Source organism: Triturus cristatus, chromosome 11 (assembly GCF_964204655.1).
Source record: "Triturus cristatus chromosome 11, aTriCri1.1, whole genome shotgun sequence".
Taxonomy (NCBI): domain Eukaryota; kingdom Metazoa; phylum Chordata; class Amphibia; order Caudata; family Salamandridae; genus Triturus; species Triturus cristatus.
Window position 1 is genome coordinate 1,138,068,978 of NC_140594.1, and position 22,265 is coordinate 1,138,091,242.

Sequence of the window (22,265 nt, forward strand, 5' to 3'; positions counted from 1 at the left end):
GACCCTTGATTTTTATTCTTGACAGCGTTGAGAGGATCCTTTGCAGTTTCATGACATAATCTGTATCTTTGAGGTCATTGTGTTTATCGCAGGCACTTTGACATACTGCCCCGCATCCCTGCTGCCGACTGTTGTTAGCACTCATATTTCTCTGCACTCTTCTGGAGTGTGTGCTTCAAAATGCATCTCTCACTCTCTTTCTGTTGTGTCCTTGCTGATGCCTTCTCCTTTTTTAGGCGAACCAGGCCGTGAAATGCACTGGCTTAATGAGACTTCATGAACACCACAGAGACACTTACCTCGGTCCATTTTCTTCAGAGAGAGTGGTAGGGCCAAACTACCCAGAGTCAGATGTACAAAAGGTATTGCACTGACAAGAATATTATAAATGTGCTAACTCTGCTATCTAGGACAGTGTTTCCCAAACTGTGGAAAATGTGGAGAACGAGTAAGTGAATGTGGCTACAGCGACAGTGGGTTCCGTTTTGCCTTCACCCCTCCCATTTTGCTGAAGTGGTTTTTATTTTCTTTAGAATTCTGTGCACTTTATCACTGCTAACCAGTGCTAAAGTGCTTGTACTCTCTCCCTAAAACATGGTACAATTGGCCTACGCGTGTTTGACACATTTAATTTACTTGTAAGTTCTTAGTAAAGTGGTACTACGTGTATCTAGGGCCTACAAATTAAATGCTAGTAGTGGAGCACTTATTGTGCCACCCACTACATTGCCTTTTTGAAACATGTCTCAGGCCTGCCATTGCAGCCCATGTGCAGTTTTAAACTACCATTTTGACCTGGCAAAAAAAAAAAAACTTCCTTTAAGTACGTATAAGTCAACCCTAGGGTAGGCTCAAAATAGACCGTAGGGCAAGGTGCATTGTATTTTTAAAGTTTGATCAAGTACTCTTAAGTTTTACCTGTGCTAGTAGTGAATAGCTTTTAATTCGTTTTTCACTACTGCAAGGCCTGCAAGGGATAACCTTTGCTTGTGAGCAGGTTGAAATGCCCTGTTTGGTCTCTACAGATTTGTTATTTAAAATCCTCTATAATGGTAAAGCCGAATTTGAAGTCACAATTCTGAAAAAGACACTTTTAGGAAGTTGACATTTTCTTATCCTAACCATTTGGGGTTTGCAGCCTGTGTCTTGGGTCACATGATGAGGTGTAGTTGTCAGTTGGCCGGTGCCTTTTTGTAATCTTCCTAGACAGTATCACAAAAGGGAGTATGGGTGTTGATAGGATGGGCCATCCTAACCTAATGAGAGGAGGGGCGGAGCTATCACCTCCCACGCTGCCTCAGTATAGACACAAATAACTTCATACAAGCCTTTTCTGACTCCATACATCCTGGGATCAGGGTCGGGGGAGAAAGGAAATTCTATAACCGAGTGTGGGGCGAAATGTAAAAGTTTCTACCACTTCAAAGCAATCACCAGGTATAAATACTGAACGCTCAGAGCAACTCTTCAGATCACTTTTGGATCTGTGGGAGACTCAGAAGTAGAACTGCTCTGCTGCCCTGCTGCTGGAAGGATTGCCCTGTTCCCCTGCTGCAAGAAGGGCTGCCCTGCTGCCTAGGGAATGAAGGCTGGCCCTGCTCCTATACCTGAGAACCACCAGAGTGCACTGTTCTCTCCTCCGCTAAGGCAGAGGAGCGTCGCACCACTGCTCTTTGAGCAGTGCAAAAAAGGACAAATAAAATGATAATAACACTATGTTATTATCATTTTATATTTCAATGCAGACTCAGAGCCAGGTTAGGGCAGGCTGGCCTGTCAGAGCAGGAGGAGGAGTAAATGTGTGCACCATAAGTTCGCATGTCAGTTTGGTTGGCCGCCTTGGGCTGGCTAAACAGACGTGCAAACGTAGCATTTCTCCACCAGGCTGTGTTCCATAGCTGGGTGAAGGACAGTCCCAGACTCCCAGGCACTGTCTGACTGGTCAAACAGGCAGCTCGGACCAATCACAACGCTTTTGACAGTGGTGGCGTGATTGGCTTAGGGGAGTCTGGGAGCCTGTGTGCTTCTATTCCGTGCTGCCGGGAAGAGAAGAGGAAGTAGAAGAGGTGGCCACCATTCACAGGTAAGTATCTCACCACCCCGTCACGCAGCATCCGCCACTGCCAGAGTAGCTCCAGGGTCTAGCCTCATGTTGTGAGCTACAGGGACATAGCACACTCCAGAGACCTGTCCTGCATCTAGCCAGCTGCCCAGACTCCACTGGACCTGCCTGTGCCCTGCTGCTGGCCTCTCCTGGAGTGAGTCCTGATCCCCAAGAGTTTTCCCGAGGTTCTGTTCCCTTGGCGGGTATCAGAGTGTAATCCTCCTGGCCCATTTGGAGATTTCCACAGAACTGACACAGTATGACCCAACTCGACACAGGGTGATGCAGGACTTTGCATCGCAGCACCTTGCAACTCCTGATCGGAGGCCTCATCAGAACTGAGGCAGCATGATGCATCTAGATGCAGGACCTTGCATTGCAGCACGTTACAGCTCCTGATCAGTGGCCTCATCAGAACCGACGCAGCGCAATGCATCCCCCTTTGGACCTTGCATTGCAACACCTCACAGCTTCTGAGTGGCAGGCCGAGGACCTCGTATCTCAGTCCATGTACAATCAAGTATACTGTCCAGCGGGCCGAATTCACCCTGTTCCTGTCGTGCATTCTATTGCAGTTGGCTTGAACTTGTGACATTGTGCTGCGCCAGTGCAAACAGGTAACCCTAGTTTCCGCTCTATGCTTTTTTGTGCTATTTGTATTTAAGACTGTGAAATTGCATATCGACAGTCATACTAATTGGATTTTTGTCCTTCTGATATAATTTTATTTATTAAAGATTACTCTATTTTCCTAGATTTCCCTCGTGAAATGTTTTCACTGTTTGAGTGCTGCATAAAAACTTTACACATTGCCTATAAGTTAAGTCTGCCTGTTTGTGTGCCAAGCGCCAGAGGCTCAAGCACAGGTTAATTTACTGGATTTTGTGGTTCACCCTGACAAGGATTGTGGATATTGCTCGAGAAGGGCTCACCCCCCTCCTCAACTAACAAACTAATTTCTCACATACATTGTGGGTTCCCCTCAATATCTCTTTCAGTAGGCCTGACAACAGAGAGATGCTGAAATTAGGAAAGGAGCCAGAGGGTGCCTTTGAAGCTAGGGGGTCCCCCATGTCCCTTCCTGACCCACTGTAGATTGAGATTGACTATAACTCACAGATTAACAGGAAGTTAAGTGGGGCCACCTCCCCTGTGCTCTTCTTATGGGTTGATCCTCATTGGGGCTCGCAGCTCCCGTTGCCTTACGCTCACACTTGTCACAAAGATCATAGCTGGATCTGTCTGCGTGAATTCTCATAAATGCATAACTGGAGGTGTGATCTGGCCACGAATGGAGATAGCACCTTGACTTAGAGGCTCTGTGCAGGGACAGGCCGCAGGCGGTGGTAGTATCTCACAAGTGGGGCCCCCCTCAATAGGTCCCCCCTACCTTTAGTAGTGGTGGTGACTCTTACAATCAACATCGCTGCGCTGGGGACAGCCTGGGAGTCGTGGAGCCAGCGCAGAGGAGTGGAGCCTTGGCCTGCAATCACCAAAGAGGCCCGGCTAGGCCGCAGGCCACTGAGCACTAGCACCCGATTTGCCGATCTCCGCTGGCGGCAACCTGCTTCCCCTTTGAAGCGGTGGGGGCCTGAGGTTCGGCTGCGCTCTTCCCCCTCCTGCTCCTACCACAGCCTATTCACAAGGGGATGTGCTATCTGCTGCCAGTGGGGGCCACTCAAGAGTAAACACCTCGCCACCCCGCTGTACAGGCGACATCTAACTCCCCTAAATAGGCGGTGGGGTCCAACTTCGCAACGCTACCCCCACCCAAAAGTACTGGCCATGCTTGCCCCGGGAGCAGTGCTGTCCACCAGGGCCTGTTGGACCAAGCTACCCCGCCCACATCTCTGGCACTACAGGCCTCCAATTGTCTTAACAAATGGAGCGGTGGGACCCTCAATGGTTCCGCATCCCAATTAGGCTCCCCACGCACACAGCTCTTGGACGCTGTGTGATCGGGCTCAAGGAGAGCGCCTTCTTGGGTTACGGCGCACAAGAAGGGCTTTTTCTGGATGTTGCCATAGTGCCACCAGCTCCCCTGCTTCTCTGCTATCTGCCTGGCTCAGTGGGATGGATCCCTTGCTCCTCTGCTGAGGGTCAACAAGAGCAGCCATATGCAGCTGTGTCAACCCCTCCAGTGCAGCACGTACAAGGTCACAGCACCCCTCCTTTCAGCGGGAGCCCTCACTGGTGCTGTCAGAGAACACAGCACCTTCCTAAACCTGTGAGTAGAGATGGCCCCCATCCACTGCATAGCATGGGGGGCCCTCTGCCGCAGGACCCCTGCTGCGTCATTGAACAGCCTGAGCAGGGTCTCCACTGCAAACTAAGGAGTCTCTACATGTGCACCACTCCACCAGGAGCTCCTGATGTCAACGCCTCCCCCTCCGATCCACCACAGACGTCCCGAACCCTGTGGTGCAGGGCCAGGAGATGTCACCTGGCAAGAACACGGGTAAGCCAGCCCGGCAGTTGCTTTTCTCTGAGGCCCTCAACCTGTCTCATTTTTCGTCTGCCCCTCCGGGCACAGCTCTCTCTACACCGAACCCGCGTAAGCCCACGGCAGCGAACACCTTCGACTCCACCATGTAGCCCATCTTACAGGAGATCACTGCAGTGGGCCGGGGCTTAGAGGGCATCACATGAATATCTCTGCACTGACTTGGGAATCTAAGTCCATCTGTGTGGACATCGCAAGCTTTCAGACCAAGCTGGACGGTCTGACACAGCGAGTCTCAGTGCTGGAAGACCACCATGTCAGGCCGTGACCAGGAGCACCTGATCCTCCTCAGCAAAGTGTTAGATCCTCCGCAGCAAAGTGATAGATCTGGAAGACCACAGCCGGCAATACACCATGCACATTTTTGTATTTCTGGAGTCCGTGGAGGGGCCAATGCCAAGATTTCCTTAAAGAGACGGTCCAGGCACTTACCGACCTAACCTTTGACCCAACTTTGGGAGTACAGTGAGCACATCGCATATGCCTGCCAAAGAGTGGGGGGTCTACCCGCCCTCGGCCCCTCATAGCCTGCTTCCTGCGTCATGAGCAGGCAAGACAGTTAATCTCAGTGACCCAAACTCATGGCCCTTACATCTACAAGGGACACGCGGTTCAAATGGCGGCGGATTTCTCCAAGGAGAGGAATGAGTGCCGTGATGCCTTCCTATCCCTCCGCCCCAAGATTTGGCAGCTGGAAATCAAATATAGCCTCTTCGAGACTGCTCGCGTCAGAATCACAAGAGATGAGGAATCGAAGGAATTCTTTGAACCAGAGGGCTTGCGTCGCTTTATCAATGCCCTCTCCCTAGGACATGGACACCATCTCTCCCATCACCATGGAGGGACTAGCTTCATCACACCTCACCCATACCATCGCGCCCAGCGAACGTGACGAGACCCCTGTGGCTCACGCCACAGGGGCAGAGAACACGACAGGGCGGCCAGATCTCAGGGAGACAGGGACCAAGCTCTACAAGCGATGGCTGCACTCACAAGTGAGCAGGATAGAGACAAGCCATGCTCTTCCCTGAAGCCTGCCTCTTCCTTGGCACCTGGATCCTATGATCCTTATGGCCACGACGACTGCGGCTTCTGAGAGAAACTGCACCTGTAGAACTGATGATAGAAGACAGCATATGGATGAGTACCAACATGTCTTTTACAGTGTACTTCCTTCTTCCAGATGTTAAGGAAGCGTCCCTTCATAGAGCGGAGATGGAGACGCAGATCACTAACCTCTATCGCCTCTACTCCTCCCACCCCACTATACAAAACAGCTGATGCCTAGAACAGCCATGCATGGCCCTCAATAGTCTCTACACTTCTAAGACCGAGTATGCCCTATGGCACATTCATGGGAGACATTATAAGCAAGGGAAAAAGGCACGCCGCTTGCTGGCAGCCCAGCTCTGGCAGCATGAGGCAGCTGTGGCCATACGGGCTATCCGGTCGGCACCCGGGGAGGTACTTTCTTAACCCCAGGACATTGTCAACGAGTTTTCTGCATTCTACGGCGCATTCTACATGCAGAAGGTATTGGTGGATGAGTACCGGAACGCCGGATTGCTTGAGAATGTTGACTTCCCAAGTTTGACAGACAAGGGATGCAAACTCCTAGAGGGGGAGATTAGTGCAGCCATCTCTCCTTTATTCTATCACAAAGCCGGGAGAGGATGTCTTCCTGGCTAAATTTTATTGCTGGGAAGGGGAGTAGGTGATTGACTTTCTCCATGCGGCCTTCCAGGAGGTGGAACGTTCGGCCTTCTGTGGATTCCTCTCAAATAGGGTGGTAATCCCAGTTCTCTCCAAGCCAGGAAGGGACCCCCTGCTCTGTGGCAGCTACCAACCAATTTCTCTCCTAAATGGTGATATTAAAATCCTCACAAGCATATTGGCTTTGCGCCTCAAAACGGTCCTCCCCTCCCTAATCCATAGTTCACAAGTTGGCTTCGAGTCGGGTCGTTCCTCCAGGAACCACTTACGAAGTCTGGCACACACCCTGTGGTCTGCCAGGGACCTCCCAGAGGAAGCAGTAGCTTTATCCCTAGACGCCGAAAAGGCTTTTGACCGTGTTGAGTTGGGGTATCGTTTTGCTACCACGAAACAGTTTGGCTTGGTGAATCCGTTTATTTCTAAGATACGGCTGCTGTACGACTGCCCAACAGCCCAGGTTAATTGTGGAGGGTTTTTCTCAGATAATTTACAAATTAAGAGGGGCACACGCCAGGGCTGCCCACTATCTCCCGTCCTATTACTATTGGTAACAGAGCCTCTGGCCTACATTATCAATCACTCCCTGCTCATAACCGCCATTCCCATCGCAGATGGCCTCTCTAAGATGTATCTATATGCCGACAAAATTCTGCTCACCATACGGGACCTCAGCGGCTCCCACCCAGCGCTGCTGGAGATCATTGGTAACTTTGCATCCTTGACTGGCTACAAAGTGAACTGGGGCACTGTCATCCTGCACCATGATAGCGGCGATCCATGGTTTCTCGTTTTGTTGGAAAGCTTCCCAGCTGAAAAATCTGGGTATCCTGGTTTATAGGGGCCTGACCGACATGGTCGTGGACAATCTGACCCCGCTCATCATGTAGATGAAACAGGACTTTGAAAAATGGTCAGTACTGGGTTTTTTGATGTGGGGTAGGGCACAGGTGGTTCCCATGGTCATACTACTGTGCTTTACCTATACACTCAGCATGCTCCCCATCACTATACCACTGACTGTTTCTTCTCATCAATTCCCGGGTAAGAGTCTTCATGTGGGGTTTTATCCCGCCGTGACTAGCCACAGCCAAACTGATGCTGCACCGCTCCTGTGGTGGCCTGGGCCTCCAATTGGTAGGACACTACTCTCAACTCACCTACTTACTGCCAGGCATCCTAGATCTTCCGCAATGGGTTCGTACCCAACACTCACTTATCTCTCGCGGCGATGGACTCGGCCCACCCCCCAACCCTTACATCCTCACCCAGTGCTGCAGGCCATGTTGGAAATTTCACACTACAGAAATATTGAGTCCTAAATATCGTCTGTGAGAAATATCGACAGCAAGAATATCGTGGTCAAGAATATCAATTTGAAGGTAATAAATATTGTTTTTAAAAAATATAGAAGTTAATAATCTTGTTTGCGAAAATATGTTTGTTTAAAAATATGTAATTAGCGTTATGTATGTTAGTATATGTATTAAATGTATGTGATTTTATAGTGTTACTTGTGGGAAGTAATTTATTTGTAATTAATTAATAATGAGTAGTTAATGAATATTATTTAATAAATTGAAAATTAAATATGGGAATTTTGGAATTAATTTTAGGTGTGGGTTGGTGGGTTCATAGGGGTAAAGGGTGGGAAGTTAATTCATTTGTATGTGTTTTATTTTTTTTTTAAATTAATAATATGTATTTAATTGATAATTAATAATGTTACATATGGAAGTACATTTTATTTGTAATATAGATGTGGATTGTGAATTGTGAATTGTGTGGTGTTATAGGGTCGGATGTAAACAAAATAAATGTATGTAATAATGTTTTTGTTTATAAATAATTTCTAACTAAAAATATTTGTTTGAAAAATATTTGTATATTTTATTTAATATAATATTTGTAGGTATTTGTGATGTGTATTTAACATTATAATTATTAATTATATATGTATTTGAATTTTAAAACATATTTATATATTCCAACATTTTCCCTACTGTTGCACTGACTGGAGTGGAAATAGTCATTTTACCCCCCTGCTAAACACTTTCCTTTCTGTTGCACTCATTGGAGTGAGAATTGTAATTTTTACCTCTCCGCTATCCAACCCTTTCCCTACTGCTGCACTGACTGGAGTGGAAGTAGAAAAGTTCCCACTCCACTCCAATATAGGATGTCGATATTTTTGACATCTATATTTATGACTCAATATTGTGGTATGTGGATGTTTTTGGTGTTTATGTTTTGTCAGTGAACCCTCCCCCCTCCCACTTAGCAGGATTCCTGACCTTCGCAACTGCTTTCTCAGCCTCCCCACTGACCACGCCTCCCCACCCCCCTCTTCTCCCCATCTGGCGCCCTGTCTCACCTGCCCTATCTCTCCCCTCCTTGTACCTACACCCCCACCTCTCTCCTCCTCCTCTTTCCCCATTCTCCTCCTGCTCCGGGCACACAGACTCCTATACCTCATTCCCCCCCTGATGGAGACCCCAAATCCCACGCTTTTGCACGCTGGGCTTGTCTGCACTCTAGGACCCCAGAAACTGCCAGTTTTTCGCTCTACCCCACTCCCCCCTCCTTTCCTCCCCCCCAGCCGCGACATATGTAGCCACCTGCTATCCACCCCACCGCGCTATACAGCCATCGATCCTTTCCTTCCCCACCAAGACCTCTCCCCTCCGCCCCCGCACCGCACCCCATGCTGGACAGTCGACCTCCTCCCTCACCCCCTGAAATTATATTTCAAAAGGGTCATCGCACCAATAGTTCAGCCTGAGACCAACCCATGTGGTCAACAACGGAGCCCCGGCACACTATAACGGAGCAAAGGGACGAAAGGCTGGATACCTGTCATATATTACTGCACTGCGCTAATCCCCTTGCATCCCGGCTACTCCTCTTTCCACCCCTCCCCTGCCCCCCAAGAGTCTTACTTATATTGTTCCAATCATTATTGCTGTTTCTTACTATGTTTCAATTGCATTTGACTTCTTGTTGTATACCTTTCAATAATTACAAAATTACAACACAAAAAAATGCTTAACTGCCCAGAACCAGTCACAAAGCTGAACTGTTAAAATAAACTTGGACTGTCTGAAAGTTGCTTATAAAGATGAGGCAGGTACTCCCAGTCACATGCCATTATTTCTGTTCAGAAGCCTGGGTTTCCACTCCTGTGGTGATCAGAAGATTACCTTTAGCTCCATGGTTGGCTTACTGACCGCTAACTCACTTTGCCAGGTTTGGGGCAAAGAACCTGAGGAAATTCACTGAAGTTGTCAAGAGAGGCTGCCTCATTCCTAAATGGAGCAAGAGGGAGCTGACTGATTGCAAAGGAGGGACTATATAGGTGTCCTTGCATGAATAAATCTATACTCAGATGGAAAAGAGACAGATGATGGGATTGCAACCACACAAGACAGGACGTGACCAACTTTGAGAGACTGAGAGAGAGGTTCTGAGGCTCCGATGTGTCCCTCATGTTATCTCCAATGAGTATTTAGCACTACCACCAAGTAGTAAAAAAGAGGTGTAACAACTGTGACTGTCATCATGGTCGGACTTTAAAGAAAGTAATCTCAATGCTGTGACCCAGGTTTGGCACCTGCTTGTTAAAGAAAGCACCACTCAGTATACTCCTGATTGTGTACGCACGCTATTGCATCCTATATTGAGTGTCTGTCCTTCCATTTGGATTCTCTCTCGTTAAGTTGACTCACTTTACTGCCATCTCCACCGCTAACGTGACTGTACACCCTACTACAATTTACCATCCTAAACCTTTCTTTTCCCTTCTCTTCCCCTCTCATCCTTCCTTTTCGTTCTCACACAAAATAGGCCCTCTTAATGCTTTTCACTGTTATTTAGGTTTGCGTGATGTCACTACACCTTAATTTAGTTTGCTTTCTTTTTTTCTTATTTCATGATTGTACTACATTATATTATTTACAGCCCTGAAGAGTCACAGGCATTGACCTGCTGACGAAACACGTGTCGGCTGGCGTTTGTTGTTTTTCTCGCGAACATTTCTGATCTAAACTGCTTTTACAGAACCACCGGTGTCGACTTCAAGATATTTGTTTATCATTGTACCAATTGTTTATCCCTTACGTGTGCCCAGTATTTGTTTTACAGTAGATGTGAGAACTGGTCTTTATTAGGAGCCCACTACCGTGGTGTAGGTCAGATAGTAAACTAGTACAAGCTGACATGCAACTTAGAATATCAAGTACAAACAAGATCACTTGTAGAACATGGAACACACTGTGCTGTATAGAACTATGACAGAGATGTTCTACGCTTAATAGGAGAGTGTGCATTAAAGAGGGGAAAAGAAAGTGAGATGAATACAGACAGAAGAAAGTACTACACAAGGTACCACACATCTCCTCCCTTACATGAAAGAGACGGAAATGAAAATTAACGTGAACAAAGTTTTTGCTTAAACTTTCAAGGCAAGAATGTGTCGCTCCCATTACAGAATTAGCAAACGTCCCAAGAATCAGAAGGTGAAAGGTCAGATGTTACTGCAGGCGATGTAAAAACCATATACACATTTTGATTAAGATCATGATTCTCATAACATATTTAACAATTACTAAAAGATTGTGAATCACAACTCCATTCTTGCAACAGGCCTCATCTTCTGCCAGAAATAGCTCTTAACTGCCACCGCAGTCTTGCTGCATTTTCACGCAAGCTCTTAAACCATTGAACAAAATGTTGAAGTTCAATGGCAGAGTCAGTAACTTCTTTATTTTGTGTTTGGCCCTAGGTCACAGCATTAGCAAGCAGGTCCTGTCAGGGCTCCTTTCACCCTCCAACTGTCATGTTCTGCTAGATTCTACTCTGCCCACATACACCATCATTCTAGTACATCATTCAAGCTTAGCATTCCAGGCACTAGCTCAGACACACAGGGAATGGGAAACCATACTCCAAATCACAACTCCCAAAGTCAGGATCCACCATTCTTGAATTTACATAATGCTCATTAAAGTCCGCATTTGAGTGTCCCCTTTAAATGTTGCAAGACTTGTTGTACTCCACTATGACCCATTGTTTAAAAGAACTAAAGACTTCCGAACCCTCACAATTTCGAACACTTTGGAGTGATTAGATTTAGTTTTTTTCATAACATTAGTAATGAACACTTTTACAAATTTCTCAGGTGTGCTCTATGGGAATTTTGTTTTCAATGACTTAGGTTTGTCTTGTAATTACGAACATTTTCCCTCACTTTCTTGTAGATGCCTCCCAAAGAAATAGCACATAGAGGTCCAGTAAGCCTTTCAAGATTCAAAGTAGCAAGGGCCTGTTACCTTTAACGAGTTGTGTAGTGCAATTATGTGTCTAAATCAAACATGAAAAATGAAAAGACAAGAGGCGTTTGACAAAACAGGAACAAGTTGGTTTAATTAAATGTACGGGCTGGGAGAGCATCAACAGAGTTCTCAATCTCTCGGCAGCCTTCAACACTGTATTCCACTGCATATGATCGAAAGACTCCACCATTTTGGCAACGTGGGGTATGTGCTCAGATGGATCACCTCCTTCCTCACTAGAAGGACCCAGAGGATTCACCTCCCACCTTTTACCTCTGAACCCAAGGAGATCACTTGCAGTGTCCCCCAGGGCTCATCCCTCAGCCCCACACTCTTCAATGCATGTATGACCCTGCTGGCCAACATTTTCAGATCACACAGTCTCAACATAATTTCCTATGCAGATGACACACAACTCATCCTCTCAATCACTGACGACCCCACAACCATCAGAACCAACTTCCACAGATGCATGACACACATCGCCGATTGGATGAAGAACAACTGCCTGCAGCTGATCACAGATAAGGCTACCCCTACACACGAGACGCACCGTGACACAGGCCCTCAATACCAGCTGACTGGACTACAGCAAGACCCTCTATGTAGGAGTCGCCGCACTGTTCCTACAAAAACTTCAGACCATACAGAAAGCTGCAGACTGACTCATCCACAACCCTTCTCATTGAATCCACATCACACCCCACCTCAGTCAATTCCACAGGCTTCCCATACAGAGAGATGCCAATTCAAGCTGCTGACCCATGCACACAAGCCTCTACACAACCAAGGACCCACATACATTAACCACCGCCTGAACTTCCACCAACCATTTAGAAAACTACGCTCTGCTACGCTTTCCTTTCACTCGCCCTTACTCTCCATATCTACCAAAGCAGAAGTGGAGGACGCTCCTTTTCCCACATTGCAGCAAAGTCCTGGCACAGCCTCTCCACGTACCTCTGGACTATCACCTCGCTTGCGGAATTCCGAATGGCACTCAATACCTGGCTGCTCGAATAAGCCTCTGGGACCTGCAGGTGCCTGGATACCCAATCAGGTGATTAGCCGTGCTTCATAAATCCTGATTGATTGATTGAAGATTCATGTGCCTTCTTTTTTAGGGGTATATTCTGTAGCTTTGCTATGTGTGAAACGTTTAAGTGGGGTACCAGAAGGAGGTGGCAGTATTTTTAGGGAATGGTGTGGTTTGATCAATGTAGGGTTATTCTGTGAGTATTTTGGTCCCCAACTCGCTATGGCAGGGCACAGTACTTTACTTTGCAGGCTGCTTCCTTTAAATGTGCATGTGTGTGCCATTTTATCAGTGTGGGGGGTATCCTTTTGACCTGCATATGTGTAGTGCAATGAGAAGGGGAGTGGATGTTTAAGGATGATTTTTAGGGTCTTTGTGGGTCCTCGTGAAGTTTCCATTGTCATGTGCATGTCCCTCTGATCTCTGCACATAGCTTGTAAAGAGGTTCTCCTAAAATGGAGTTTGCTGATTGGGTTACTCCCTTTTTCTGGAATGTTCAGTTTTTTGGGGATACTTTTGGGTTTCTTTGTGCTGGATGGGTTGGGCGTTTACCTGTGCCTTTGGGCTGGTTCTAACATAGTGTACTTGAGGTAGTCGGGAGTTGTTTGTGGCCCCTCTATGGCTCTGCAGGGGAGTAACTGGGATTGTGCCTGCTTTAGACGAGAGTTGGGTGTGCGGTTAGGACACGTTGTGATCGGCCTGATGCGAGTAATGCTAAAGGATTTTCTCTATGGACTGGGTGTCATGTGGTTGCTTGCTTCTTAGTTTTGAGGACATCTTTTGTCCTAGGTGTCTGGGAAACCTGGCTCCCAACACTGAAGAATTTGCCTCATTTTGGAACTGTAAGGGAGCCTCCATTTGGTGGAAACCCTGGGGCTGGTGAGACATAGTTAGTCCAAGGCTGGATTTGTATGAATGGACCTGGGTGCTGTTTTTTATGCACCAATCGGGCCACACTACCCCCTCGTCTTTCCCCCAGGGGTGTGGCCATCCAACCCCACACCGGGGGATCAACAACAGAGGGATGGAGTGGCCCCTGACGGGCACTTGGATGGTGAGCTCTAGTACAGATTCCCGATCAATAAAGTGTACTGCAAAAAAGTTGTTTGCGAATGCAGGTAAGGGAATGTATCTGGAAGTTGTATGAAGGGCTTACTTCATGTTGGGGGACGGTTTTGGACTTACTGCGTTTTTGCATTCTGTGATTGTGCAAGGGCATTGCCTCCCCAGACAGTCACCTCTTCCTGCTGATGCTGTGGCTCCGGTCTTTGCTATCGTAAGCTCCCTGTTTGATATGGCTGTCACCATATGCTCGGCCATCCACCCAGCCCCTGCTAAGGTGGGGGGGGCTGTTGCCTGATTTCCCTGAGGCTGATTGTACAATGCATTTCCGTTGCTCTGGGCTTGATTTTGAGGATGGGTGTTCTGTGGAGATTGTCCTGGGATTATTCCTTTCTGCTTGTAATGTGTTTTGTAGGTGCTATTGGTCAGCCATGTGGCCCATTCCGTGACAATAGTAGCACTCTATGTGGTCTGGCTTAAGCCAGCTTCCCTGACCTCTGCCTCTAGGACTAGGTGGATACCCTCTGGGGTCAAGAGGTGGAGCTCCTCTCAAGACTGGTGCTGTTTGTACATTAGCCGCCTCTCAAGGGCTGTCTTTTTACATTTTTGTTGGACCATCTTATTGTTGTCTTTTTTGGGCTTGCTCCTGCTTTTCCCTGTCCTTCTCCTGTCTTTTTCGGTAATAGTGTATATGCATATTCGGTGTAGTGTAATCTGTGGGCCTGTATTCCTCACTAAAGTTTAGTGCCTAGCCCTACTGCGCCATCTAATCCACTCTGTCCCTCAGTGGTCAGTCCCGTTTTGTGGATGTTGTAGAAGAATTCAAACTGGGGACATTTGCCAGTCTGGGCTGTCCTGTCTCTTGTCCCCATCGATCCCTCATTCTATGTAGGAAATCAGTCACCGTCTCCCCAGTTTCAGTCAGGCTACCATGATCTCTTGTTTCTTGGTGTGTCACTTTCCTATGCAGACAACCAGATGGAGTTCGGTTTTCTGTTAGGGGCCTCTCTTCTGACTCTTCCCTGGGCTCATCCTCATGTGGAGCCTAGGGCCAAGCTCTGGCTATTTCTGGGAGAGAATGCATTGTTCTTCCTCCCCTTTGGGCGTCCAAGGTGAGAGTTCTTTCTCTCTCTCTATTCTCAACTCGCGCCTCTCCTCTAACTCCCGCCCTCGGCTGCCTTCTGAGCTCAGTGCTGTGTGCAATTCTCCTTGGTAGCCTTTTGACCTCAAGCTCACTCTCTGATGCTTTCTTCACAGCCTGAGCATACCCTGGAGGAGCATATCCTACGGTGTCAGTGTGCCTCCAGATAGCTTCTTTGCCTCGGCATTCATGTTTACAATATCATGTACAACACATGACCCATAGGACTCATTTATGATACAACCCTTTAAAGAAATCATTGGTAATGGAATAAATCTGCTGGACAAATATATATCAAAACTATATTTAAAAACTTATATATGAGCCTCGCTTTTCTTTTCAGTAGAACAACATCTCTATCATAGATCAATGAAAGTACTGTACAAGTATTGATTATAGTGAAGATGGTGCAGTTCACCAAATTGTATGTTTATGTACAATTGTGCTTAAAACACTCCTGCACCCAAGGTTATCATGAACATTATATACATCAAGAACCTTCTAAAATCTTTATGAGGTTTTCAATAATAGCAAATCAATATACAACCAAGGATGTTATAATACCTATAAAATACCAAGAAAAGAATGTATCAATCATTGTTATAAAAAATGAGAAATTGAAGAATGTAGGTTTATATCCAACAATTGCTCAAGATACTTGAGACGGAGTTGACAGGATACTAACGCAATGCTTCAAAGAGCTGGTAAAAACAGGTGCTTTAATATCAACATCCCGGATGTTAGCCAGTAGGATGACTAAGGAACTGATTCAGATCTTGGCAGACAGGTAACTGCATCACAAAGGTGAAGGATATCCCGTCCGTGAAATATAAATCCCATTATATTCAATGGGATTTATATTTCGTCGGACAGGATATCCATCACCGTTGCGATGGAGTAACCCATCCGCCAAGATCTAAATCAGCCCCTAACTGCCACTGCAGTCAAATCACTACAATCCTTTTTCTGTATCCCATGAGTTTGAAGCAGATGCGCAGGGTTCTTATACAGAACAAGCACCGATCAGAGAGGGAAGTGCCACAATACTGGATGGTATTGTATCAGACATAGCTACAGATTAGAGGTACTAGTAAATCTTAGACAAGAGATTGCTGGTCTTGAGGAAAGATTAGGAGAGAGAATGCTGCTGAAACGCAAATGCAGCCCTTGATGATCTATAACAAGCAATTGATGACTTTCCCTCAGTTAATGTAGGTAAAAATAAATAAATCTGAGCATTGATTGTTCCCTGCTGGCAGCACAGAGATTTCTGTTTACAGTGGTGGGGAATATAAAATATTATCCTTGCCTGCTTCCTCATTGTTTTTTTATGATTAAGATAAACTGGTACCAAGTGCACCTAGTCCGGCTTATATCTCCTCTGGCCCACTACCTCTTTTAGATTACAACACTCAGATAGGAAGAGAGAGGCAGAGGAGGACAGTGTGGATGGCAAAGAGGTCAGTATCAGCCAGGGGAGAGATAGACATGCAACCAATACTTCTATTTGTAGGAATATCCTCCAAATAGATAAAAGATCTCCTCTTTTTAACATTTCCTCACATATACTCAACTAAGATCAGCACATGATCCTGAGTAAAGAATTAGTGTTTGTAATTTCAGAGAGACCTGAAGTGACTTATTTCAACTTTTTAGGACGATCAGATTATGACATTTCTTTAAATAAAAGCAAGAAAATAGGGACACAATTGACACTGGTATGTCTCTCTCCACAACATTCTATACTTCATCAAACCCCTTGCCTGCTGAAATTCTGGCTTCTGAAAATGTGTTCCTTAATCAAGTAAATGAACGTGAGAAACACAAGACATTTGTTCTATACAAAATCTCTTGAGCAGGAGGCATAGCCCTAATGATAGTAAGACATGATCTGGACATTACATAACACCTGCTGACTAAACGGTAGCTATCATAATCCAAAACTATGTGAATATGAAAAAGAGATCATTAGACAACTAAGTAATGCTGCTCACTACAAAAACCCATTTTACAATCCAGCATATAATTTACAAGATGAAATCTGTTAGGCCCTGCCAGTTATCATGCTGCTACATTGGACCACGTTAGTGTACAGGCCGCTTAATTATTAAGTCCCTCGAAGTTAAAGTAGTTCCTTGGACTTTTATACATTTCAGATTAATTTTGGATACTTGGAATCCCCTATCCCTTGGGTGTGAGTTTCCATCACACATGTCTATCGCTTACCTGAGGCTGACTGTGCCTTCTGAGGTTTATACTTACCTACAATTCATACGATTTCAACTAATCAGTTGGACATTTAAGAGCCCTGCCAAAGTCCCCTCTGGCAATTGGGGGCAATACGCGTTGGCGGCTGTGTGCCAGTTTTAAGATTGACTAAATAAAAAAGTAATTTTGGAACAAATCTGGTTGGATTGATTGACTCCGCGACGAGTGCACCTTCCATTTTCTTTGAACTTGAAATCTGTTAGATCACTGACAGATTTATATGCAGGTTACGCGAAATAGTGTTTACAATGCTGTCATTACATCGCGCTACTATTACAACGCAGTCGTTACAACTGCCTTGTTAGTACGGGATGCACTTACATCGCAAGTCATTACAAGGACTTGCAATAGGGGGCGCTGAGGTATTGCAAATGAATTCCAACACCTTCCCTACTGTTGCGCAAACTCGAGTAGGAATATTAAATAATACTATTCCTAAGTCCAGGTCGTCCCCTAGTGCAAGTCGTTGTAATGGCTTGCGATATAAATGCATCGCGTACTAACAACGTTGTCGTTGTAACGACCGCATTGTAAAAGCACGCAATGTATTACATCCTGAGGTAATGAGCCATATTCGCAGATTACATTAGTGGAAATGTACTGAATAGATATGAATGGACCACAAACTATAAAACCCATATAGACCTGATTAGACCACACCCTATAAGCTCGGTCATTTAACTCTTCCCAAAGAACCTTCAAGAACCACCTGGTACGTCCATTATTTCAGGCTGTGGTTCTGTTTTTGAATCTCAATGTGAATTTGTAGATTGCTTCATCAAACTGTAGGTCCCTAAAATTGACCCTTACGTGAAAGATACTACGGATTTTTTAAACTGTGTTCCTCCTCTTGTGAGGTTAGTTGCAAGAGGTCTAGCGGGGCTCTAGGATTAAATAGGAGCAGACCCATTTCTTATCTCTAAGTCACGAGAAGTGGGTTCAAGGCAGTCCTTTGTTCTGCCATATCTTCCTGCCTCATCCCTAAATTAGACTTGCTAAGTGATTGTTGAAACTTCACCGGCCTTCCTGGACCCAGAGGCTAGTCTATTTTGTTCTGGAAGGCAGTGTTGTTAACTCTAGCTAAGACTGTGATTTGCCCTCTAGAGGTGTGATGAGTAGACAAACTAGTTTTAAGGCAGTTCTGGCTGACATAGAACAATGCACATTTTTGTAAAGATACCTTCCACTAAAGTTACTGCAAATCTGATTCCACTATTAAGTCATGGTTTGAAACTAAGGGGACTACAACCTTGAATTATTTGCTAGCATTGTCATAGTCAGAGAAATTATCATTTGCAGCATACCTAGGTTTGTTCTTGGGGAAGGCAGCCTACATCTACACAGTGGAAAACAGTCTTTAGGTCTTCAGTTACTGAAAGGACACCTATTTCAAATAGGTAGTGTGCCATTTTAAGAAACTGTTCGATGCACCCTTCCCTGTCCCCTCCACGTGAACTTACAATGCATACTTTTGGGGTGAAGCATGTGTCCCTTCCTGGTACCTCTGCAGTGCTTTAAAAATGCAGCCCAGCCAAAGCACAGTGGCAGTCCTGGCAGCCATATGTTTTTGTCATGTATGTTGATGGTATAAATATTCACTGCGGCCCACATACGACATTTGACTTCCATGCCACTGGTGCAGTTTCTGAGCATATACCATGGCAGTCAATTTAAATAGACCAACTAGCTGAAAACAATTTTACCAATGTCATTTTGGAGCCTGAGCACTCACACTCCACTGTCACACTAAATAGCAGTGTCACACCAGGGTCCAGGAAAGGTGAAGTATCAGGAGTTGCCATGCAGACAAGGGAAGATTTCCTCCACATTGCGCAGGAATCAAATCAACACAAGTGACTAATTGTTTGGAATGCACAGAAAGAAGGTTGTCAGACCTGTCATCCTTAGGGTGTTCTTCCCCCAAACCTTTTGCTTTTCACCTTCATGTTTAGCTGATTCGTGTTGCTGGCCTTAGGACTCTGAGCACGTTACCACTGCTGTCCAGTGCTAAAGTGCATGTACTTCTTCCCTAATCATGTGTGTAATTCATGAGTACATGATTGGTATATTTAATTTACCTGTAAGTCCTTTGTAAAGTGGTAATCCATATACCCAAGACCTTTTAGTTAAATGCTCCTAGTGGGCCTTCAGCGCATATTGTGCCTCCCACATAAGTACGTCTTCAACCCTGTCTCAGGCCAGCCATTGCAGGGCCTATGTGTGAAGTTTACAACCACTTTGAGTTGGCATTTAGACCTACTTGCTGAACCTTAAACTCCAATTTTACTACATATAAACTGCCCCTAAGGTAGGCCTAGGTAGCCCAAAGGGCCAGGTGCTGTGAATCCAAAGGGTAGGTACTTTTGTATTTCGCATGTTCTGGTAGTGACAATAAGCTAAATTAGTTTTTCACCACTGTGAGACCTACTCCTCTCATGGGTTAGTTTTGGGAATTCCCTTATACACTTTTAAGTGGTAGTTACTGATCGGAAAGGAGTAGTTACTTCATGTTTTATATCTTTGGAATGGTAACGATAGATTCTCCTTACTGGAGAAGTTGGATTTTACATTGCTGTTTTAGAAATGCCACTTTTATAAAAGTGGACATTTTTCTGCACTTACTGCTCTGTATCCCTTGCAGATTGTCTCCAATACACGTCTGTGTTGGGTGTCATCTACATGTTGTGCATTCCCTCTAGACAGCCACAAACACAGGAAGGATAGGTGTGTTTGAGAACCCATCTACATATATCTCCATTCTGATGGCCCTGCCTGGGCAGTATAGAAGGGAGGGGATAACACTTTACTGAATAGTGTCCTTTGCCCCACACAAAGAGACGATTTACCTCCATAGATAGTCTGACAGACAGGGCTGCATTAAAAGGAGAGCCTGTGCACTTTTAGGAGCTGCTTTGAAGTCACCCCGACATCAAAGGCACTTTTTGGGTAAAAGTACTGGGTCTTTGACCCCTAAAATCACCCACTACTGGACTTGTAACTAAAGCTCTGCCAGAAAAACTGCTGTGCTGCTTAAAGGACTCAACTGGACTGTTGATCTGGAAAGCCTGCTTTTCTGCTTGTTACCCTGCACTTTCTAAATTTGCTGAGGAAAGCTGGACTCTGCCTTATCTCCAAGTGTGCTCCAAGGGCTTGATGGCTTGCCTCCTGTTGTTTGAGGCTCAGGGATATCAAAGTCTCTAGTCCTGCTCCTGTGCCTAGTTACTGGAGGTGGCCCAGGTACTTGCAACATGGACTTCGATGCATCCCCTGCCTGTGTGTAGCAGAAGTGGCGTTTTAGCCCGGTTGCAGAAGTAAAATCGTCGCATCGCATCAGAAACAGCGCTTTGCCTCCCTAGATTGACTCTTTCCGACAGTGTATCGTCGCCACTGCAGCTTGGAGAGATTGACACATACCCTCAACTGCATAAAAGAAACTCGCCGTACCGCTCAACGGCTCTCCACTCCAACACCCATTCACAGAACGAACGCATCGCCATCAGCGCATAGAGAAAATCAGTGCATCCTCGACTTGCGGGACCCAAATCGATTAATCTCATTACGCATCTCGCTATTGCAACCAGGAAAGGTACTTTTCTTCTCCAGGGCCTGCATGGGTCTTGTAGTCAGCATGCGCTACTTTCTGGTTGGCCCATACTTCGATTTTTCTCTGGTCCAGTGTGACCTCATGTAACCTCTAAGAAGCTATTTGCTTCTAGGTGCAATTTTTCAACTTATTCTTTTGAAATTCAATATCTTCTAAACATTTTATTTTTGTCATGTTGGTCTGTTTTGTTCAAAGTATGGCAATTTATTTTTCTAAACTTGTGTGGAGTCTTTCTTTTGTGGTGCATTCACTGTGTTACTGTGTGTGTGTGTTACACAAGTACTTGACATATTGCCTCTTTAGATAAGCCTGACTGCTCTGTGCCAAACTACCAGAGGATGAGAACAGGCTATCTTTAATGTGTACTTACGTAGCCTACTCTGACTAGAGTGGTTATTCCTGCCTGCCTGAGTGCATACCTCAGCCATCCAGGAATCTCAGTTCTAACAAAGGTGTAGACATTTTTTTTTACTAAATCAAATACACATGCCTTTGTCCTTGACCTAACTTCGACACCCAAGTGCATATAGCCTAATTATATAGGAAATATTCTGGCAAATCGGTCCTTGGTTCATGGGGATAGATTCACATTTACTCTTTTAATTTTCAACTATATGTCCTTGCTTTGTGATTCACCACACTTCCCATGCATAAGCAGTGATTAAAAACACAAGCCTCTTTCTGTCAGTCCTCACCCTGCATTTTCTCAGCATGCAATACAAAACATGTAACATTAAGGTAGAAACTCATAGTAGCCTGGGGTAACTATATATGTGCATTTAAGATTGGAAAATGCACAGTGAATCTTTGTGAATATCCACAAAGTTGGAATACTGTGGCTTGACACTGATTCCCTATTAATGTATGTCCATTTTGTTCAAAGGCCACTCAACTTCCTATTCCCTGACAACACACATTTTCCTAACCCATTCTAAAAGGTACTACAGAGGAACACTCACAAATCCTGAATTGGTGTAAAAAATGTTGAGAATCATAAGCTATATTATGCATCTATCTTTAGTTTACAAAAAAACAAGTGCGCATGATTGTACTAGTCTCTAAATGAAACCTAAATGATCCAGAAAATTGCCAGGTACAATTCAAAACTCAGAACATTTTAGAGATTTCTTAAATGAATATATCCAGTTGATCCATATACAAACCTTCTTGAGAGGTGAGGAACTCTACCATGTGTTGCACCTCATCTTGTATTTGGTTCCCCATTCTCTTCTGCCCAATGCCTAGGCTGCGCAGAATGATTGTACTTGCACGTCTCTGCTGCCTCCAAGGGTGACCAGTGGCCGAGACAACACCTGTGGATACATAAATTCTTTAATGGGGACATTTCTGCATGGTTGTCAATAAAAATGGCAAAGGTCAATGGATTAATTAGTAAGAGTGGGGACAAGCGCACTGCTATGAATGAATGGCATATCTGTAATACAGTTTATGATTGAGCAGGTTATTCACTAACCCTGGGCGGAGGACTACGCTACGCTCGCATAGG

General features: G+C 45.4%; 1 protein-coding gene across 1 annotated transcript in view; it reads right to left on the bottom strand.

Moving 5' to 3' along the window:
• LOC146786207 (cytochrome P450 2J5-like) overlaps positions 1–22,265 on the bottom strand; it is a 438,174-nt gene that overhangs the window by 277,107 nt on the left and 138,802 nt on the right. The window contains exon 3 of the mRNA XM_085635784.1: positions 21,922–22,071. Coding sequence (XP_085491910.1) covers positions 21,922–22,071 — 150 coding nt within the window. The remainder of the gene's footprint in view (positions 1–21,921; positions 22,072–22,265) is intronic.